This window comes from Lolium rigidum, chromosome 1 (genome assembly GCF_022539505.1).
Source record: "Lolium rigidum isolate FL_2022 chromosome 1, APGP_CSIRO_Lrig_0.1, whole genome shotgun sequence".
Taxonomy (NCBI): domain Eukaryota; kingdom Viridiplantae; phylum Streptophyta; class Magnoliopsida; order Poales; family Poaceae; genus Lolium; species Lolium rigidum.
Genome location: NC_061508.1, coordinates 223736791 through 223758540, shown reverse-complemented (window position 1 = coordinate 223758540; position 21750 = coordinate 223736791). Strand labels below are relative to the sequence as shown.

Below are 21750 nucleotides of genomic sequence, written 5' to 3'. Positions count from 1 at the left end.
GGTAATGGGCATTGCGCCCTTTGCAATGTGGAAGAGGTCGCGACTCACATCTTCTTTTCGTGTTCACCGGCTAGATTCGCGTCGAGCGTGCTGCGACAACTGCTAGGGTGCAGTTGGTGCCCGGAAATTTTTGCATAATTCTTTGCGATTCTGGCTAGTTTCTCGGGTAGATTTAGATGGATGGTTTGGATTCGGTTTATCGCTCAGTCGTGGGCTTTATGGCTACTTCGTAATAAGCTGACTATTGAATCTAGGGTCATGAGTCATCCTGCTGATGTTATCTTCAAAACCATGCTTTTTCTGCAGCTTTGGCTTCCGCTATCAAGACCGCTGGATCGCGGATGGCTAAGGGGAAAGGCACACGAGCTCAAGCTTCTTCACGCTGCAAGCCGGGCGCCTGATGGTTGAGCATCTCCCAGCTCCGCGTGGCTTCGTCTTTGGCTTGTTTTCGGGGAGGACGACCCTTGCTACTCTATTTGGCTAAGCTGTATGCCACATCATGTTTGTACTCGTTGTTCTAAACCTGAGGGCTTTATTAATTTAAAGTCGGGCAGCTCATGCCTTTTATAAAAAAAACTACCACGAAATATACATTATCAACATCATGATGGATCGCCGCCCAGGCGGCATGCAAGGAACCAAGAACTACACATTATAGGGGTGCTTGCTAAGGTAGTGTAGGAACTCAATTTTTGGCTACATATTCACATTCTTATTGATAATATCATGTTTATCACTTCAAATCAATAATCTTGATGCCAAACCACAATCCATAACATTATCTTCATTGCATCTAACCTTGAACCAGAACATGGTCTTCAAGCTTTCACTATGAATAATCCCTTCATATATAGCTCAATGAAAATATTAGACCATAGAGATTATCATTAAATTCCAAAAACACACTTAGAGGCTAGATGCACTTTCAACAACACAACCAACTGTGGTTGCGGAGGCCTCTCCTCATGGAAGGCATTGGAATTCATCATGGAATACAATATTGCGACGGGGAGGGCTTACCTGTACTATGATTGGAAAGCATCGGTGCCACAACAAGTGCACAGATTTTGCCCATTATGCTTCCATATATAGGTTCAAATGGATTCCATAGTGTGACAAGAAGGCATTGATGGTGGCGGTAGTGGTCTAGCCCATCACCATGGTCACGGACATTTACATTGCCTTTAGGTACACAAACATTGACATGTACTATGGGTCGGGAAACACCACCCTCAACCATGACGTCTTGGTGGTCAGCTATGGCATTGAGGAGTTCATCCATAAATATTGGATCTTCAAGAACTCACAGGGCTACAAATGAGGCGTCGAAGGGTAATGGTACATGAGCAGGGGTGCCGATAGCCAGGAGGTCCTCTACGGTATCCTAACGGTGCCGATATATCTAGTGAGTGCACCAATCTGGTGAATACATATGTCCTCCAGTCAGCATTTGTCTATCTTATTAATCACAATAGTACACAATTAATGTTGGACTGTTTTAGTCATCAATGGTGAAGCTATTATGAAGTCGAGGCGGGGGGGGTGGCTCTGCCCCAGCTAGCCCAAGATAAAAATGTAGTTACTAATAATTTCTTCAAAGTGAAAAAAATAAGACCATTGATCTCGAACATTGGTACCATCATCTACACCCTTGCCATTGACAAGGGCATGGGAAGGAGAGAGAAAGAGAAAGGAGAAATGAGAGTCTTGTATCCACACCACGCCTTCATAGTTCAGCAACCGAGGGTTGTTAGTTTGTAGGATGCCAAAGACATAAACTATATTATTATATGTACAAAGCATGATGATGGAAACCCCATGAACTTTGAAAAACTCGGGCTGATTGGTTTACATGAATACAGAAAGATATCAACCCTAATGAAAATGGTCAATTCGAAGTTAAACCACATGATAGAAGGTACACTTAGGATAATATTACAACACTAATGACTTTGCTTAATTTTTGTGGCTAGGAATTTCAAAAGGAGGTCCAAGTGAAATATAACTTCCTGCATTTTTTTCTTTCAAGGTAAGATTAAATAAATGTTACCTTGTTTTTCATTTGCTCCAATCTTTTGAACCAAATGGTTGAATAGTGCCGCCGTAGGGAAATTTCCTATCCATATGTTTTTGTACATTTACTGTTTGAACAAAACAGGCCTATAATTTTTCCCTCATTCACTACCATGGATAAATTTATATTGCATACCCATATCGATTACCTAAAATTGTACAAATTTGACCACACTCCCATAGACAATATCATGTATGGACATAGTGGGTGGGCCAGTTGGGCCATGGCTCACCGATAACTCTAGGTTTTTTTACTACCCCTAATATAAAGTTTAGATGTGGCTTAATTTGTCTCCTTTTCATATCGATTCTTCATATGCAGTTTTCAGTCGTACATGTCGGCCGACACATTGCTTCCCTCTCTCGCCCCTTCCTATACTCCCCACACTGGCTTGTTTCCTCTCTAACTCCATTGCCTTTGCACCCAACACTCCATTATTAAGGGGTTGGAAACACTGATCATGAATGACTCACCATCAGCATATTATATCCACTGCTTTGGACATGAACTTTAGTTGGTTTTATTTGACATGGAAAAGGAATATAAAGCATGAGAAATCCATCGAGTATCAATGGGTTAAAACAAGCGCATTTCTTGATATAATCCACTTCTAGTCTTAGTTTCACCCATTTCAAGTGCTTCCAAAACAAGCGCATTCTGAATATTGTTGATATGCACCCCACAATCCTTTGAGTAATCGTAAGCATCGGACAAGATCCTTCACAAAAGAGCTAGTGGATAAGAATACATGGAGTAAATGGAGCATTTGAATCATTTGCCTTTGTTTTCAATTTTGAGTTGATGCTTATTTTTTTGCTACACAAATTATTTGTCTCAATATTTTCAAAAAGGGATCAATATATTGTTAATTCAATTTCACTTGTTGGATTGCAAAAAAGATAGATTTCAACATATGAGGTCTCATGGATGGGTTGGATTTCGTGTAGAGCTGACACTGTTTTGCAGGAAACATGGCAATGAAGTTCGTTCACCTTAGGATAACTATGTGGCTCATGGAAGATCACATCTCTATTAGAAAATACAAATAAATGATGATATTTTTAGAAGATAATTGTGTCTTGTTGTATGTGATCAACTTATTCAAGAGTTTGCCATTCGGTTTGATGAGGATAATATGGAGTTGCTTAGATGTGTGTTGGCTATGAATCCCCTGAATTCATTTGCTTCTAATGATGCACAAAAGGTACCGAGAGTTGCCTAATTCCACCCCAAGAATATATCAATCACATATTTGGTGAGGCTTGAATTCTACCTTGATGCTTTTAATCAATGATATTTGAAAAAATATGATAGGATCAAAGTGAATATGACGTAGATGAAGCTTTCATGGAAATGTGGAAGCCTAGAGTTACCAAACCCGGGAACAAGCTTTGCATCACTCCCACCCCCCATCTGCTCTCAGCCCTCTACAGTAACTGGTCGAGCCCTTCTCTTCTCCGGGCCGATCCGAAGCCTCTCCGCCGGATTAGCCGGCCGGAGACGGTGGAGGTGGTGCGCCGGCGTAGTCTAGGTTTAGTCTAGGTCCTCTCCTCTTCTAGTTTTCTGGTTTACCCTAGTGGATCTTGGCGTGATGCCAGTTGCTTGGAGCGAGGTGCTCGATCTGTTCGGCCAGATCTGGCACCAGGTAGGCTTCCTCTTCGCCGTGTGGTTGCTCCAGTGGCCGGAGCTGCTCGTGGGGAAGAGGAGCATCGTCTCCTTTAATAAGGCCGATGGTGTTCTTTACGGGGATGGTCCGGGAGGGGAAGGCTGCAGCTCTTCTCAGCCTCCGTCCTACCGTGGTGGCGAGGGAGGTGGAAGAGGGAGGCTTCGTTCTTCTTCGGGCGGTTCCTGTTTCGGTGGCGGCGGATCGTCATCGTCGTGCGCATCCAAGCTAGGGGCATATATGCCTCGGCTATCCATGGCCAATCTTCAACAACCTCCAGGATGGAGGCTCTTCCTCGTTCTCGCTGCTGGAGCTCGGCGCCTTGTGACCACCAAGTGGTTCGTCCCCGGTGGTCTCCAGGTGTCTGGCGGCGATGGACTGACGCCGGAATCGGGTGTTCGGGCACTTGCGCCCTGTTCCTCGACGGAGATATCTTGAGGACGCCGGCGTCCGGTGGCGGAGGCTACCCAGGACTCGATTGCTTTTATTTCTTTAGTTCTAGGGTGGTATTTGCATATTTTGAGGTCCTTCCTTCAAATTCTGGGTTTCTCAGTACGAGTGATGTAAAAGGGCCTCAATGTAATTTGTACCTGCCACGTTTGGAATGAATCCTCTGGGGTCCTCTAGACCCCTCCTTTGTGCAAAAAAAAAAAAAAAAAAAAATAGAGTTACCAAACCCTAGCAATATATATACTAACTCTGAACATATGTATTTTATTACAATGTCGTGAATCAGTTGGCTACTTAGGGCACCAGCAATGGAAATGATAAGTTTGTGTCATCCCAACCACCTAGGTATGGATAGATGGAGCTATAGCTAAGTATTTTGAAGGGTGGGTATTTGTAGCTCGAGCTACAAATAGCTCATTTTTTTCCGACGAAAATGATATTTTGAAGTATCAAAAAAAAAAAATGAAAACAAATCTTGATGTATACAATGTGGTGATCTACGTACGTGCAAAATTTCAAATCGAAATACCTTATACTATGCATTTGATAAATAAATATCGGTGCAGGCATCCAGTTTCTCCTCGTGTCCGCAACTGGACAAGGTGGTCAATTTTGATTTGCTGCCACCATGCGCTATTTAACAACCGATGTAGCAACAATTGTTTTATTTTGTGATGATTATAAAACAACAACATTGGTTTCTTGGAGTAGAGCCTGTGTTAACCGATTTCTTGTTACTAATTAAAAAAGAAGACGAGGGAAACGACAGCGTCAACCAATCCAGCCCTGCCATGGCTACATTCGCAGCCTCCAAATCCAAACGCAGGAGCCGTCACTTTGAGCCATAGACTTTTCGCTCCCACAAAGAAATGAAAAATCTAGTCGTGGTCGGCTCGTTCTGTCGACCAAACCAAGCTTATCGTGCAATCAGCAACCTCATCAGGAGCAGTAAAGTAACTAGTGCGTGCCGCCCACGTCAGCGTCGCTAGCGGGGGCGTGCAGTGCAGTCTGACCTGGCCCTGCTCTGGCCGGCGCCGCTCTCCACAGCGCCCTCGGCTGTTCATCGCACTTGGAAGCTACAGTAGCTACTTTCCGAAGTTTCCAGAAGGACACGCGTCCCGCGTGCACGATGAAGCCGTGCTTGTTTCTGCGGATGAACATGTCAACGCGCCGACTGTGGCGCTCGCTGATTAGGCCATAGGTAGATCAGTTCAGTGCACGATGAGGGCAATGATGGATGTCAACACGTACCTAGTGCTATATGCGGCCTTTTCGTTCGTTAGTTCAACGAGCAACACCAACATGCGGCGGCTCTTTTTTTTTTTCTCTCGACACCATGTACTCCTCCGTTTCATACTACCTTAGAGCATTTCCAACCGTGTCCCCCAAAACGATCCAAAACGCCGGATCAAACATTTGGGGACGTGTTTTCTTCGTGCCGCGTTTGGGGGACATCGCTCCCCAGCCGTGCCCCCCGGACACAGCCCCAAACATTAAATAATGTATTATCTATTTTTTGCATATTTAATTCAATAGAGAGAAGAAATTTGAAGGTACGGTCAAGACTTCGAAAAATATGAACTAATTTTCAAATTAGTGCAACATAAACAAATTACATATAAAACTTCGAAAAAAATAATTAATTTTTTAAGCTACTTCTTCTTCGATGGTCCCACCTCGTCGTCCTCACGGAGGCGCTTCCTGTTCGTCACCTCTTCCGAAGGGCCGGTGCCTTTCGACGCATCGGAGGAACTTATGCCCCCCTCGTCATCGACGGTGCTCGCCGGCTGCGCCTTCGCCTTCGCCGGGCACTGCCTCCTTCTTTGCCGCCGCCGCCTCCTTAGCCTCTTCGTCCTCCTCATCCTTCTCATGGCCGTCGTTGGCCTCCCAATCCTTCTCATGGCTGTCCGTCGGCGGGGAACTAGAGCTGCTAGGCATTGCAACTCTGTCCCACCAATGGTGCCATCCCGGCGGCTTCCCCTCGCTGTCGGTGTCCGATGGCAGAGAGAGGTTGCTCATGGTGAGAGAGGAGATGAGCGATGAATGGCGCCGGCCGGTTGTAGATCAGAAAGCGCATACATAGGGCTCTTATTGAGCTCGGATGAGTGGCGACACAAATATCAAATAGAGTTGCGGTTGCTCTTCCGCGGAGTTCGCGCTCCATTTCGGTGGTTCGTGCGTCGAACGACGCGGTTGCCACTACGAAATTTCCCCTTCTCGGCAACTGCACCGTCGCTAGATATGCGATGGTTGAGCGTCCGTTCGTGTGTCGCTGACGCGTCTGTCCCACCACTCTTCGCCTCACTTCTCATTGTGTCTGGTGCGCTCCCCTGTAGACCGGGGGCGGACTCGGGACGCCGGACAATGTATTGGGCCGCGCCGGACGGAAAGGGCCTTTGGGGCGCGCGACTGGGAACGAAAAAATGTCTGACGCGCTCCAGATACCTTTGGGGCTGGTCGTTTTGGGGGACGCGACTGGAGATGCTCTTACCAGCCTGGCCTTACAAGCGCGGGGGCTTATCTGCAGACGAGGCGCAACGCGTAGCCAGTGCGTTGGCCAGCATCTCACCATTGACCAGAAGCACTGGTTGGGCGGCCATGGCCTCTGCGTTAGCGCTGGCCTGAACTTAGGCAACGTATGCCAAGGCTTCCGCCCTTTCTTGGGCTGTCGCGGCAGCGGAGAGCTTGGTCTTCACGTTGCCTTTGCGGCCAACTTGCTTCCTCGACTCTGCTTCCCTCTCTTTCGACGTGAGCTCCTTCTCTGGCTTAACCGAACCGGGAACGACGGCCTTTTTTGGGCGACCGCTACCACAACTGGCAGCGGCAACATCTGTGGCCACGACGGTGGCGGGAAATGTGGCCATGACGAGGGGTATGGTTTCGGGCAAGGCGGTGGCGGGGTTAGTGGTGGGGGTACCATGGTCTCCATGGATGACACTAGGACAATGGTGCGGGTGGCGGTTGAAATAGAGCGGGGAGGTAGAAGTGTAGTTGCCTGCCTGTCGGGCCTGGAGCGGACAAGTGCTCGCACGACGCGTAGACTATAAATCCATCCAACATTTGACTTGGGTTTGTTCCAAAACGGACATATCTATCTGCGGTTTGTCGCTGGACCTCCATATTAGGCCGCACAGGCAGTGACAGACGCAATATGTCAGTTTGTGGTGGCCTGTTAATGATGGCGGTTAGAGTATCTCCAATGGCCGCGCCATATTTTGATGCTGTAAAAGTCGCTGCGCCCGCGTTCAAAAAGTATAGCACGCGCTGCGAGATGTTTTCCTCTACGGAGGCATTAAATTGCAGCGCGAGTGTGGGCGCAAAAAAGATCCTCCATCGGGCGCTCCAAAATATAGCTTGCGCGACGACGGAAAAGAACTTTGACACACTACTATGCATGCAACAAGATCAAATACTCACATGAATCATCAACTAAATGATCTACCATAGTTCAAATGGACACAAAGTGCAATACACACAACATATAGTTCAAGAACCACACACAACATGACGTAGTTCAACAACCACACACAACATATAGTTCAAATGGACACAAATGCAAGATAGAATCTCACACTTCCGCATTTTTCAAATCATCGCCATCTTTTGCTTCTTCTTCATCGACACCTTGGCTTGATGGAGGAAGAGTAGGATCCATAGAGGCCACGAATCCTCCCGATGGTGCTCCCATGACTCCATACACACCACTCACCGATGCTCCCATGGTCCCTCCGAAGACTCCTCCATAGGTTGGTCCTCCCATGCCAGCCATGACGGGCATGCCTCCCATGCCCGCCATGCATGTCGCGGCGGCGGCACTTGTGTGCAGCGTCGGGCGCGGCGGGACGAAGAGAGCTTGGGCCGTGGTGTCCCCGGCGTCGGCGCCACTTCTAGGGTTTGGCGCATGGGGTGGCGCCACGACGGAGGCGGCGGTTGTAGGTGGAATGTAGTAGGGAGGGGTCGGTAGGGTGCTGGAGGTCGCGTCCATCGTTGGAATTGCACCGGCGGCCGCGCAGAGGCGAGGATTGGGCGGTGGGGCAGCGATGCGGGGGGGGGTTTCGGGGTGGGTTTTCTTCGCGCGTGCGTCGAGCGATGCCGCGCGCTGCAGCCGAAGCCCAAAGTATAGCGTCCAAGATAGGGCAAAACGCCCGCGCCCCAAAAAATTTGCAGCGCCGCGCGCGTATATAAAGCCTACTGGAGGAACGCTTGATGTATATCAGCGTATTATATAGCGCGCGGTCTATATGGCGTGTCTGTTGGAGATGCTTTTACGCCGGGAAGGAGTGGAAAAATGGTTGCTACAGAATTAAAACCGCGTTTATAGAAAGAAAACTGACTTTTCCGCTTGGCGACAGTAAACTTGACAATGCGACAAGCTAGCAAGCGAGCCAGCATGCGTCTCGCCTGTAGTACACCACTCTGGCAGTGGCAGGCATACTATTCTGCACCTACACGTTGAATTCAACGGAGCCAAAAGCTCGTGGATCCCGCCACCATAACGGCCGCACCACTGAAGACGCCATATCATCATCAAAATCATTTTCTGCTCCTGCATAGGCCGGGTGGGTCCCAAGTCGGCACAGACCAAGCACATCACGGACAGCTCCCTTGGGCAGTCTACTGTAAGCTAATCACGGACAACTACGATACGCCCACTAGGATTTCTACCCAGGGGGACTCCATGTCCCATGTTTTCGTTTACAAATTACTACACTTTTTTTTTAATTGGCAATGTTCAATATATGTTGTTTTTGATGTACTAACAAATGATGATTAATTCGTCTATTAATTTGCACAAAGCAAAACATAGTTAGGCAAGTCAATATAAAACTAAAGAGAGCTTTTTATACATACGAAAGTCAATGCCAACGATAGAAAGCCAAACTAGATATATTGAGATAGCCACAACATTTTCCATTGCGTGAGTTAATGGTTATCTACACCATAGTTCTCCTATGATTTAAATGCAACAAAAAAAATACAAAGTCAAAGTTGTATTTGTTGTAGGAGCAGAAATGTGTAATCAAAACAAGGCCAAGCAAAGGTGAGTGCACGATTTGAATTAGACGAATAGCTAGCTGGGGGCGGGAAAAGGGCCAAACGTGTCCCGGCTTGTACCATGGATTGGCATTGGTCTCCCTCAACGATTTCAGTAATGGCAGCATATGCTAGGGATGCAGATCACCTACCAAACGAATTAGGCCCACTTCCTATAGTAGCTACTAGTATTCAACACATATTAGTAGTCCTCACAAAAACCTAGAGTTAACTGATCGGTAGAAATATTACGCTACTTCACTACTCATAAAGCCACAAGCCTACGATCGCTAATCGCATAATTTGAGGTTTCTAATGGACATTCTAGTTCACATGGAAATTTTACTTTTGAGGTTTTGACTCAAGTCGACCGTCAATCTCGAAGTTCCATTTTTTAATGGAAAGCGGCCCCGAGAGGCCCTGAAGCTTCATTAAAATGCGGCAGGAACAAAATTACCAGGAGACCCTAGAGCTTTATATTTCCCTGAAAAACCTACTATTTGAAGATAAGGTCTCCAAAATTGCAAAAAGGACCCTAGCATAAAATAGTTGTCAGCAATCAGGTGCCTGGGCTCCTCCACCGCTGCACGCCGGCGACCTCAAGGCACAGGCCTCGCCGAGGTCCGAGAGGAAGTTGCTTGTGGTGTTATAATTGCCAATGCATTACCAATTCCCTACACCTCGGGGGACTAACCACTTGGATGCGAAGTAACGGCGAGCTCCGGCGCTTGGCAAACGAGAAAAGCCTCCATATGGAGGTTGAACACCTGAAGAAGAGTCGCCTTTCGACTATAGTGAGCAGGGGCAAGGCAGGAACGCCAGCATATGTCACCTCTTGATGAGCTTCGCAGCGTTGCTACTGAAGATTGCTGCAGATTCCTACAGTTCTTCCCGCTATGTAGATCTGCAAAAGCCAACAGTAGATCGGCACCCCCTTCTTCCCCACCACTGCGGTAGCCCAAAGAAGAGAAGAAATCAATCGCTTCGGCTCGATATGGAGAGCTCCAATTGACCTTTATTGACTCGTATGTAGCAGCCGTGCCGCCGCCCGCCTCTGGCTCCCTCCATCAGGGCGCCACGAGCAGCCACGCCACCGCCAGGAACCACCAGAAGCAGCTCGCACACGCTTTGGCAGCCATATCCCCATGGGCATCTCGCCATTCTCCACATGGTAAAAAAACTAAACCTAGACTAGACCTACTTCTGCAGCTATAGATAGGAGGCCAACCTCCTCTCCCCCGTCGTCTCCGGTCGGCAAAGCCGCCGAAGAGGAGAAGGAAGCTCTCAAGAAGAAAGGAGGAGGATAGAGAAAGGGAAGGGGGAAAAGCGAGCCCCCACTCCCTCTGAGTTCCATATGCTTTGGTGATGCCAACAACTACGGGCTATTGGCTAGACTCTCAACATGTGGATTTCAAAATATAGTCCATTTTAGTTTACAGCGTTAACTAAAATATCTAATATGGAAAATCCAACCCTAGTATAAATCAAACACACCCTAACTAGACTAGCTAGAAGAAAGTTTGGTTGGGAAGAGAACAAGGGTGCCTACCACCATAGTACACCTACCAATTCTTGCTAAACTGCACTCACTAAGCAGGGGCAAAGTTTACAGGGCCAGTAGACTTCCACGTGTCCTCTCAAGCGCTTCACCAACTCCACCCTCTCCAAGCTCCCTTCTCCTCCTCACCTCGTTATTTATACAGCTCAGCAGCTCACTTGCATTTCCCAGTCACACTCGATTACATTAACCAATCAAAGCAAGAAGCTCATTGTCAGCAGAGTAGCGGAAGGCAACTAAACAGAGATGGGAAGCGAAGGCAGCAGCACGAGCCCGAACGGCAGTGGCGCCGCAGCCTGCGCGGTCTGCGGCGGCACGGCGGCGGTGTACTGTCCGGCGGACGCGGCGGCCCTCTGCGCACCCTGCGACGCGGCTATCCACACGGCGAACCCTCTGTCTTCCCGCCACGAGCGCGTGCCGCTTGCGGCCGCCATGGTGGCGACCTCCGGCGTGTACGACCTCTTTGCGGCTGATGATGAAGGGGTGTCGTCCTGGCCGGGGCAGGGGCTGGGGCAGGGCAGCCCCAACAGCAGCTCGTCCAGCTTCAGTAACTGCAGCGGTGCCGAGACGAGCCTTTTTCACCTTCTCTCCGACGTTGACCTCATGGCTACCGGCGCCGCCGGTGGGAGTCTGTCGGATGGCATGCCCATTCACGGGGCCGCCGCACCGTTGTGGCTGCAGCCCGGCATCGCCGTTGATGCCTCTACCTGGTCTTCGCCGTTGGAGTCCGCCGTGGTCGCGGCGGCGGCGGCAGCGGCGGACAGACGGGAGAGGGTCAGGCGGTACCGCGAGAAGCGCAAGAACCGCAAGTTCCAGAAGACCATCCGGTACGCCTCCCGCAAGGCGTACGCCGAGGCGCGGCCAAGGATCAAGGGCCGCTTCGTCAAGCGCGCCGCCGGCTCAGACGACGACAACACGAGCGCCGCCGCCGAGGGGGCCAAATTCTGGCTCTCCTTCTCCGACGACAGCGTTGTGTTCGACGGCCCGTCCTACGGAGTCGTGCCAAATTTCTAGAAAGCTCTGGAAACATCGGCGAACAAAGCCGTGGGACCTTTTAGGGAACGGTTATGGTGCTCGATCAATCGTGGCAATGGCGTCTGCTCAGCTTGAAACACAATTCAGCAAAGGGCAGATGCCATGCCATGCTGCAATCCTAGTGGCGCCAATTGATGCGCTGTCGTGTTCATGTTCGTGTCGTGCCATCGTGAAAATCCGCCATCGCTATTTTTAACTGATGATGCGGGTTTTCGATGGATGGAATGTAATTTTTATTTGCATTAGGCGATTAGTTAATTTACTTCCGCATCTAAGGATCGAAGCTCCTCCAGTTTAGGCGTCTTTACAATTTCTCAATATGATATGTAATCTCGCCTTTTAATTTGGTGTCAAGACTAAACAACGGCTGTGTATAGATCTTAGATATGCAGAGGTCGGCTGTAATGGCTTAAAACTCTTAAGTAATAAAACGACCCTTATCAAAAAAAAATTAGCTTCTTGTTGATTTTCTTTGTTAAGATAAATAAATTTGGTAAACCACACCGCTGTTCATGATGTGTTACCTGTTAGAGATATATTTGGTATATGTATATTTGGTAGTTTAGGATTTGTAATCTCTACCTACAATATCTCTAGGAGAGCTATCTTAGCCTCCAAGTCTGTACCACTATATATACTCATCCGAGAGGCTCAATACAACATGGAAAATGCTTGAAATCCGGCGACCGATACGTCGCTCCAAATCGGTCGTCATGTGCTGGCCGCGTGTGACCGTGTGTGTCAAGGCTGCAGCACCCCTGGGCCCACCAACGTTCCTTCCTTCTCTTATCTTCTTCCCTTATCCTGCCCAGTGCCCACCAACGACGCGTCCCAGGCAGTAGTAGCCTCCATGAATTTTCTCCTCATGTGCATCACGGCCGCCATCCCACACCTTTGAGCTCGTCGCCGGCTTTGCTCCGCCGCCCTCCCGTACCTTCGTGTTCGTCTCCGGCGTTTCTCCGCCGCCCTCCTGTACCTCGGCGCTCGTCGACGGCGTTGCGCCGCCGCGCCCTCCCGCACATCCGTGCTCGGGAGCCGCCGTAGAGGGCTAATATTGCAAGCTATCGGCCATCTCCTCGACGGTGGTGCCGCAAGACTCCCTCGTCAGGTCCCTGCTGCCGTCTTGAGCCTTCCCTGCCCAAGCTCAAGTTCTGAATCAAGCGACACCCACCGGTTTGCTCTACTCTCTTCCCAATTGCTGGAATTGTTGTAAATAGCCAAAAAAAAAATGTAGGAATTCTTGCTTAGTATTGTTGTAAATAGCCAACATTTTTGGTGTTGATTATTTTTGTAAATGTCTAGTATTTTTGTTTGATTTTTTTGTCCACCATTGTTGTAAATACCCAATAATTCCGCTCTTGATTATTGTTGTAAATATCAAGAATTTTTGTTGGACTTTGTTCTTGATTATTGTTGTAAATAGATAATAGTTTGTTGGATTTGTTATTGATTATTATTGTGAATATCTAATTTTGTTGTTGTTTTTGTTGCTGATTATTGTTGTAAATAGCCAATATTTTGTTGTTTTTGGTTGGTGATTATTGTTGCTAATAACTACAACAAAATTTTATTTGTTTTGGTCTATTTTGTTGTGAACGGTTTTTTTCTACAAAGAATTGTATGATTAAGCGGATGCTTGTCTGTGGTTGCCTGAAAGCAATGTGTTACAGAGCCAGATAGATGCGTGAGGTTAGCTGGTCCCAAATGCATGTGGAAAGCGACGTTTTGCCTGTCCGAATTGCATGTGATAGCGACGTTTCTCGTTCTGGTCATCCAACGAAGGCACCTTTTCATCCAACGGTGCACGTGCGACCGATTTTCCCACCCAGAATCGGGCGACCGACGCCTAGCGTCCGCCATACAACATCCAACATATTCCACATATCTCTCTCTCTATCGTTCTACATGGTATCAGAGCGGGCACGCTCCTTGACCTAGCCGCCGCAAAGTTTCCGCGCCGCGCCGCCCCCGGGAGGTCGATCTCCATGATCTACTCCGGGGGCGGCGCAACCCGTATGAGGGTTCGTTCGCCGATCCGTTGATCCGCTGCCCTCGAGTCTTTTTTTTCCAATCCGTAGATTGGTTTTCTTTTTGCGTCGCCGGTCGCTCGACCGGCGTTTTTTTTTTGTTTACCGATCATAGATCGGATTGAGTCGCCCATCGCCGTCGTCCACTTGCGCCTCTACTCCAACAATGGCATCGACCTGCACCGGCCATCAACCACACGGCACAGCCGCACGCGCCGCACCACGGGCGCCCCTACGTGCGATGCGGCGAGTGCGCTTCGCACGCACGGTCTCCATCGCCGGTTCATCTTCGCCGTCATCACCGGGACTACATCGATAACGCCGCCATCGACTCCGATCTATGCGTCGTCCACGCCATGGCGCGTACGACGCTGCCATCGGTCTGATCAACCGATAGCGCGCACGTCTCCGCGAAGCACGTCCCCGAGCACGCGCCTACCACTGATCGAGCTACAGGTTGCCGTTGCGTCGCCCCTTCGGGCCGCAGCGCCGCCGCCTTTGGTCCACGCTGCTAGCCAACGACGCGCCTTCTGAGGCGCGTACGTCGGCCGGTGGCATCCCGCCGCTGCACCAGGCTCGCGCCCTGCGGCTATGCCGGCCCCTCGAGCCGTGGCGTCGCCGCACGCGGTCACCTTCGCCGCCCCGCGCATCGACGTCCGAGGACGTCCGAGGGCCACCACGGCGCCGCCCCGCCGGCGCGGGTCGCCTCCGTCGGCGCATGGTCTTCGTCACGCCGCCGGGTCTTCCTCGCCTACTTCGTGTACCGCCGCCGCGCCTCCACCTCGGGTCGCCGCCGGGCTCGCCAACCACTTCGAGTCGCGGCCGGGCTCGCCGATCACCGCAACGCCCGTCTAGGCGTCCGGCATGACCACCCCTGGTCACCGCTGGGTTAGCCGCCTTCTACGTCTTCGTACACTACAGCTTTGCCGCCAGCGTCCCCGCCTCTTCCCCGACTACATCACCTGCTTCTCTACTCCGACACCCGTCGTCGAGACTCGCCTCTTCCCCGACTACACCACCTGCTCCTCTACTCCGACACCCGTCGTCGAGACCTCCTCTACTAGTCTACTCCGACATGGCGCGCACTTTGTAATGTTCCCTACCCCCGCACGCCCGGTACTGACAACACCGATACGTGCCTTCATCCCCGACGCGTCCCCGGGCCTGGCAAGCTCGGACCGGCGCCTCGTCTTCATCGGCTTCGATGACGTCTTCATCGGCATCGCTTCTACGACTGCTTCGACGCGTCACCGCCGTGTTCTTCTATGCGTACTCGGTTCTGGCAAAACCAGAGTATGCCTTCGTCCCCGACGTGCGCCTGGTTCTGGCAAAACCATGGTTGCACTTCGTCCTCGACGGCCCAGACTGCATCGACTTCGGCATCGACCATCTCCACGACTGCCTCGGCGCGTCTCCGTCACTCTCCTCGCACACCACCTCGCCTGCGGCTACATCGACACCGGCACCCGGCCACGACATCGACCACGGCAATCCCTCACGCGGCTCCCTCGACCAAGGTTGCAGCACCCACGCTCTCGGCTACCTCGACATCGGCACAAGGGCTACCACCTCGCACGAGCACCTCGGCTTCCTCTACAGTCCAAGCATCCGCGACGCGACATCGTCCACGACGCTCCCGCTACGACTGCGGGGGGGGGGAGTGTCAGCCCGTTGGTTCATACCTTCGGTTTCTCTCCAGTCTGACCGTCTGCGACGCTACTGTTATTCACGTCACTACCGCTACGACTGCGGGGGAGTGTTAGAGATATATTTGGTATATGTATATTTGGTAGTTTAGGATTTGTAATCTCTACCTACCATATCTCTAGGAGAGCTATCTTAGCCTCCAAGTCTGTACCACTATATATACTCATCCGAGAGGCTCAATACAACATCCAACATATTCCGCATATCTCTCTCTCTATCGTTCTACATTACCATTGCGGCCAGTCTTTTTATGCCCAGTTTTTTTTGTCTTTTGGTTGCCGTTCTCTATCTTGATGATGCCAGCTTTCGGCAATAATGGCATAATGCCATTGCATAACCAGATTAAGGAGGGGATAAATTTATTCTAAGATAGCGTGTGCAGTAGTTCACATGTAGTTTTCAGGTTTTAATTTTCTATCCAAGATAATAAATCCCATGTCATTTTTTTAAGAACAGATAGCGAGCCATGACGATGCTCATTTTTTCTTAATTCGAGCTTGGAGATGTGACTTGATCATTGATGTTTTTTTTGACAGTTTTGATCATTGGGGCTAACTTTGTTGTCTGGTAATAATGCTAAAGTATATGAGCATGTTGTGAGTTTGACAAGTAGTTTCCGAATCACGAATTATTCCTGGGATCATTCTTCTTCTCTCTGGTTCTTTAGTTGAAGGACGCGGTGAAGGTAAATGCCTCTTTATTTCTGTGGGATGTTTGTTTATATGGTGACTCACTGTAGGTTGCCTTATTTTATTTTGACCAAGATGTTAGTTCCACCTGTCAGTGGTTCCTTATGATGTTATGCTTGCAGGTATTCACACTTGAACAAAAACAACTTCCTTTGTTCATCCATACCCCACTTGAACTGATAAAGTTAGCCAGCATTGGATACATTTCCAAAAGAGTAAATTCCACTTTTTACTCTCTAGTTATGCATTTATGACACTAATTACCCCACCAAGTAAAAATTCGTGTAGATTATCCCTTTTAAAAGCTTTGGACCCCTTGCTTTCTTATGTATGTCCACTGGGCAATGTGTTAGGTGAAGATCGAGATCCAAAAATATGAAGACGATAGTGAGGAATAGAACATATGAATTAAAGAAGTTTGGACATAATCGTCCACCAGGTCCTCCGATATTTATATATTTTGTCACTTCACATCGACGTAGCATGCCTATCCTATCGAACAATTACAAGCAAAACGTTAAATTAGGACGAAACCATGTTTAAAGTCTCCTAAATAGGATATTATGGTAGAAGCTCCACTAAATGGGGTAATATGTGTCACAATTGCACAACTACAGGGTATAAAGTGGAATTCACTCCATTTCAAAAATCTCCTTCCTAAATCACCTGAATACATCCCAAGCATCTAGCGCTCCAAAGACCAAAACCCATAGGGGAAAAACATAAGACATACCCGGCAGCACAGCACATGACAGAACCACGATAAGAAGCCATATCGACACCAAAATAAATAATAGCCTATATAAATCAGGGAGAACAACATTCAGAAAATAATGTGCAGTCATCCATGTCGTCGACTTCGTCCTCTGGAATGTTCCATTTCTCAGGTTCCGTCAGGCACTCATCAGTAGACAGAAAATGCAGCACCTAGAAATAGGACATTTGTTGTCATTTCATTTAGTAGTGTAAAATATGTACTGTCTGTACTAATAGTGTGTCGGTCAGATCATATCATATCAGCTAGTATGAGATGATGAATGGGTACCTCGGCCATGGACGGACGCCACATCGCTGGCCGCAGAATGCAGCGTGACGCGACTGCGACCATCCTCTTCAGCTGATCCTTGTCGTACTCGTCGCCGAGGTCAGGATCTGCAAGTTCAGTTGCTTGCCCAGCCTCCAGAAGTGGCTTTGCCTAGACAGCAAGAGCAAACGTACAATGTGAACGGTGCTTTGGCAATCCATTTATTTGAATGTGTTGATGTATTCTAGCAATGCTCACCCACTGAAGAAGGCTCAGCTTGGAGCAGTCAATGGGCCGCCTTCCGGTAACAATCTCTAGGAGAAGAACCCCGAAAGCGAAGATATCGGTTTTTTCGTCGACGATGCCGTGCATGAAGTACTCTGGTGCTAAATACCTGCGCACAATTTACATTGATGTTTTAAAGGTTTTCACTAGACGTGACGTATTTGTTTTTTATATTTTGGCTGTTGATTACACATGATTGCAGATGGATGGCACTTTGCCAGTCCTTACCCAAATGTGCCTTCTATGGGTACGACAGAGTGATGAGTCCATTGTTTGGGAAGCCACTTTGCCAGTCCAAAGTCAGAAATCTGTTTCATAGAATAGAAAAAAACACATCACATTGATTCAAGTTTACGTCATTATCATGGAATTCAGAAGATTTCTTTGCATAGCGGATACTACTAGACCGACTGTTTTGTTCCTCTGGTTAGAAGAAGGATCATTGTTCAACGCGAAAAAATAGGGCTACCTGAGGTTCAAAGTCATCACCAAGAAGTATATTGGCTGCCTTTATGTCGCGGTGGATGATCCGATGCCTGCAGAACATGTGCAGATACTGCAAGCCCCTCGCAACGCCTACCGCAATCTTTTGCCTCAAAGACCACTCAAGGACCTTCCCACTCTTCCCTGAAAAATGTGATCTTCTGTTGTCACATTGTTACTGACAAAATCATCAGCTCAATTCTGAAATAACACTACTGGCTAAAACTGATACCGTGCAGTGCAGATGCGAGCGTCCCATTTGTGCAGAACTCGAAGATTAGGTACAGTCCATTCTCAACACAGCAGCCAAGCAGGTCAGCTGTGTTTGGATGGCAGACATGCCCTTGGATCCCTAGCTCTGATAGGAACTCCTTCTCCTTCTGCTCACTGGGCTTGCCTTTGGCCAGCCTCTTCACTGCTATGCATTGGCCATCAGACAGTATACCCTTGTATACTTCCGCATAGCCTCCTCTTCCGCATATGCTATCTGAGGAGCAAAAATATCAATTAGATACAGTCTTATAGATCAATCCGTTGGCCGTATTTTGCATGATGATAAACCGTACAAATTGTATGGATCATTAGTGCTTCAAATTAGGACATTAAACACCTGAAAAGTGAAAATAAGTACCTGGATGGAAGTCATCAGTTGCTACTGAAATCTCTTGGTAGCTGTAACACTTCCAGACAGGTTTCTGATCCTCCGTAAACGTCGAGCAGACATCGCTGCCTTTCACGCTTTCATCATCCACAGACCGTAGGAATGGAAGCCAGAGCTTCATGTCTGATAACCGCCTCCAGAGGCCATTCTGACTACGCCGACTCACCTCATTGCTACATGTGCTGTAGCACTCTTCAGTGACTTGCAGGTGCTCCACTTCCTCCGGTCCATCGAGTACCGCCCTCGGCGAGCTCTTGTCTTCATCGTTGCCATCACCCGTGGATTGAGGAACCTGCTTGTGTGTCGAGCTTGATCTAAGTAGTTTCTGAAGTGGTGGAAATCTTCTACTCCATGTTGAACTTGAGGACATGCTGCTGTCTGTAATTTATGGTTCAGAATTAGTACATGAACTAACATGGATGCTCATCGGGAAATCTGAATCTATGTACCGAATTTCTCACCGTCAAATGACCGAGACTTCAACCTAGTGCTACTCTTTGCCAGGCCTTCCCTTCCAGCAGCAATGACTGAGCAGTTGTTTGGAGCATGCATGAAGCAGTAGTTTGCAACCTCAAAGTGATTCCTAGAATGGCGGCAATAATAGCATTGAGTGTCTAGGGAAACAGTAGCAGCATAAATTATTTCTGCGGTACTTGCACTAAATTAAAGCATATCTATTATTGCTTTTGAGTTGCATAAACTACATACCAAAGTGACAAGAACGTAAACTGATAGAAAGTTCAGTTCAGTATCTGAACATGAACAAAGAAGTCCCTCTGTTCCCGAAAAGTGTCTTTAGCACATGAGCACTAGTGCTCCCGGTGCTATAAAATCATATTATTTAAATTCTAAAAAAATTTAAATTAAATAACTACATACATATAAACATTTCGAAGCTACGGTAGAAATTTTGGAGAAAAATATGTTATATTTTATACAAAAAGACAAATTTCTGACAAATATACGTACCTATACGTAGCCACAAATTTGTTTTTTTCCTGTAGCTCAAAATACAATGCAACTTCTACCGAAACTTCTCACGAGTATTCGGAACATATATATGTATTCATGAAATAAATATGATAATTTTTTGAAACACAGATACATAATTTTTATAATATTTAAAAAATTGAGAGCACTGGTGCTCATGTGCACCAAATGCTCACTCGTTCCCGAAAAGTGTTCTATTACTTTTCAAATTTCAAACTTTTATATCGTTGAGTAAGCTTATAGAAAAAACTATCAACATTTAAAATAGTAAATAATCAAACATATTTCATGATGAATCTAACATACTGATTTGGTATGGTGAATGGCGATAATGTTTTCTAGAAACTTAGTCAAAGTTAGTCGATTTTGACTTTAAAAAAACTAACACGCCTTGAAAGAAAGAAAGAATGGAGGGTTTTTGTTTTGAGGAGATTTTAAACTACATTCTGAAGTGACAAGACCAGAAACTTATGGAAAGTTCAGTTCAGCATCTGAATATGAACAAAGAAGTAGGAGTAGCTAATTATTTTTGCGCCTTTTTCTTTTCTTTTGAGTAGCTTATTAGGATTACCTGTGATATGTACTCTTAGATCTTCCAACAATTAGAAACTTTGCATCAGTAAATTCAGCTTCCCGGGTCAGGGCTCTTGGAATGCTTGAGCTGCATATCACCTTTGCCTCCAAATTGACCTGAAAGAAAAGACAGAGGATGCATACTAGTATCAGAGCACTACAAAACTACAGCCCTTTCGTTTTAGGTTAACTCAAAAGTACTCCATAAGCTTAAATGGAAGTACAATCTCCCAAATTAGCAACATTGAAGCACATGAGGAAGCATGAAAGAAGATAAACTCAGACCACGGTACTAATCATTGCGTTTTGGTCCAGATATACCTAACTGCTGAAAAGGGACATGACAAGGCTGACAGGAAGGGGGCACCAAACTAAAATTCAATGAGCACAACTTTGCTTCCAAGTTCCCACTACACTGTGTTCACCAGAAGAAAACAAATGCACACACCAACAAAGAAATAAAATTGGTAACAAAAAGAATGCAATAACTGAACACCAAAGAATGTAGTGCCTGAACCCCCACTGTGTCAACAAATGAATATATTATACAGGAGGCAAACAAAACGATTGCAAAACTGAATTGGGTTAATTATTTGATCAATCTGCACCTGTTTAGCCTCGCATGTCTCCACAAACTCCCCAAGCATGTAGATCACGAAGGCGTTCGCCTTCTGCAGCCTGTTCTTCCTTCCCCTTCCTCCTGCCGTCCAGAAACCACGACAGAAAGGCGACAACAGTAAATCATCAAGACAAGAACAAGAACTGATGCAGCTGCAGCAATTACTCAACAAAGTTGCCAGACAGTTACCGAGAACATGAACCGCAACGATGGAATCGTTGGGCTTCGCGATGACCCTGATCGCCCACGACAGCAGCTCGGAGCATCCCCGGGAGTTGTTGGGCACGCCGACCAGTATCCTGGAGCCTTGGTGCCGACCTCCATCGCTGTTGCACTCCTCAATGGCGTCCATGCCCATACCCCCCCTCCCCAACCTCGATCCTAGGCAGCACTACTACTAGTGGCACCTCTGGTTGGGGCTGCGACCGATGGCGACGAGGATGACGACGACGGCCACGACAATGACAGGGATTTGTAGGAGGACAGCACCGTGGCATGGTGAAAGGTATAGGAGTGCAGTGTAGTGGAAAAGGGTGGTGGTTAGTTAGTTGGAGGTAGTGATGGCCATTAGCTAGCTCTATGCCCTGTGGGCCACCGCCATGGAAGCATGCACCAGCACTTGGCAACTGCTGTGGCATTGCTTGCTTACAAAATTGGGGTTGCTTGGGACTGAAGATGCGTGCATGTACAAAGACGGGTAGAGCTGGGAGTACCTAGCATTGGTGCACGCTTGAATCTGATCGGATCCTGCAGTATCAGTTACCCGATCTGATCTGACATTTCTGGTGCAGTTAACTGTTTTTTCAGTTTTGAACAACCGTTAAACGTAGCTGTTTTAGGAGTTTACATCAACAACTTTTGGCATGGCATAAGTACAG

The 21750-nt window shown here is 47.9% G+C and overlaps 2 protein-coding genes across 2 annotated transcripts; one reads left to right on the top strand and one right to left on the bottom strand.

The window, feature by feature from the left end:
- The first annotated feature begins 10969 nt into the window (after nt 1-10969).
- On the top strand, nt 10970-12056 carry LOC124683222 (zinc finger protein CONSTANS-LIKE 2-like). The gene has a single exon (XM_047217781.1). It carries the CDS (start codon nt 11026-11028, stop codon nt 11791-11793), a length of 768 nt encoding a protein of 255 aa, XP_047073737.1. The 5' UTR covers nt 10970-11025; the 3' UTR covers nt 11794-12056.
- Nucleotides 12057-16853: 4797 nt separating this feature from the next.
- LOC124683221 (probable receptor-like serine/threonine-protein kinase At5g57670) lies at nt 16854-21224 on the bottom strand. The gene is made up of 11 exons (XM_047217780.1): nt 21062-21224; nt 20862-20953; nt 20252-20370; nt 19152-19273; nt 18661-19068; nt 18262-18516; nt 18016-18173; nt 17775-17854; nt 17520-17655; nt 17283-17432; nt 16854-17164 (listed from the first exon to the last, which is right to left on the bottom strand). The coding sequence occupies exons 1-11, from the start codon at nt 21222-21224 to the stop codon at nt 17045-17047; spliced, it is 1803 nt and encodes a 600-aa protein (XP_047073736.1). The 3' UTR covers nt 16854-17044.
- Nucleotides 21225-21750: the final 526 nt, after the last annotated feature.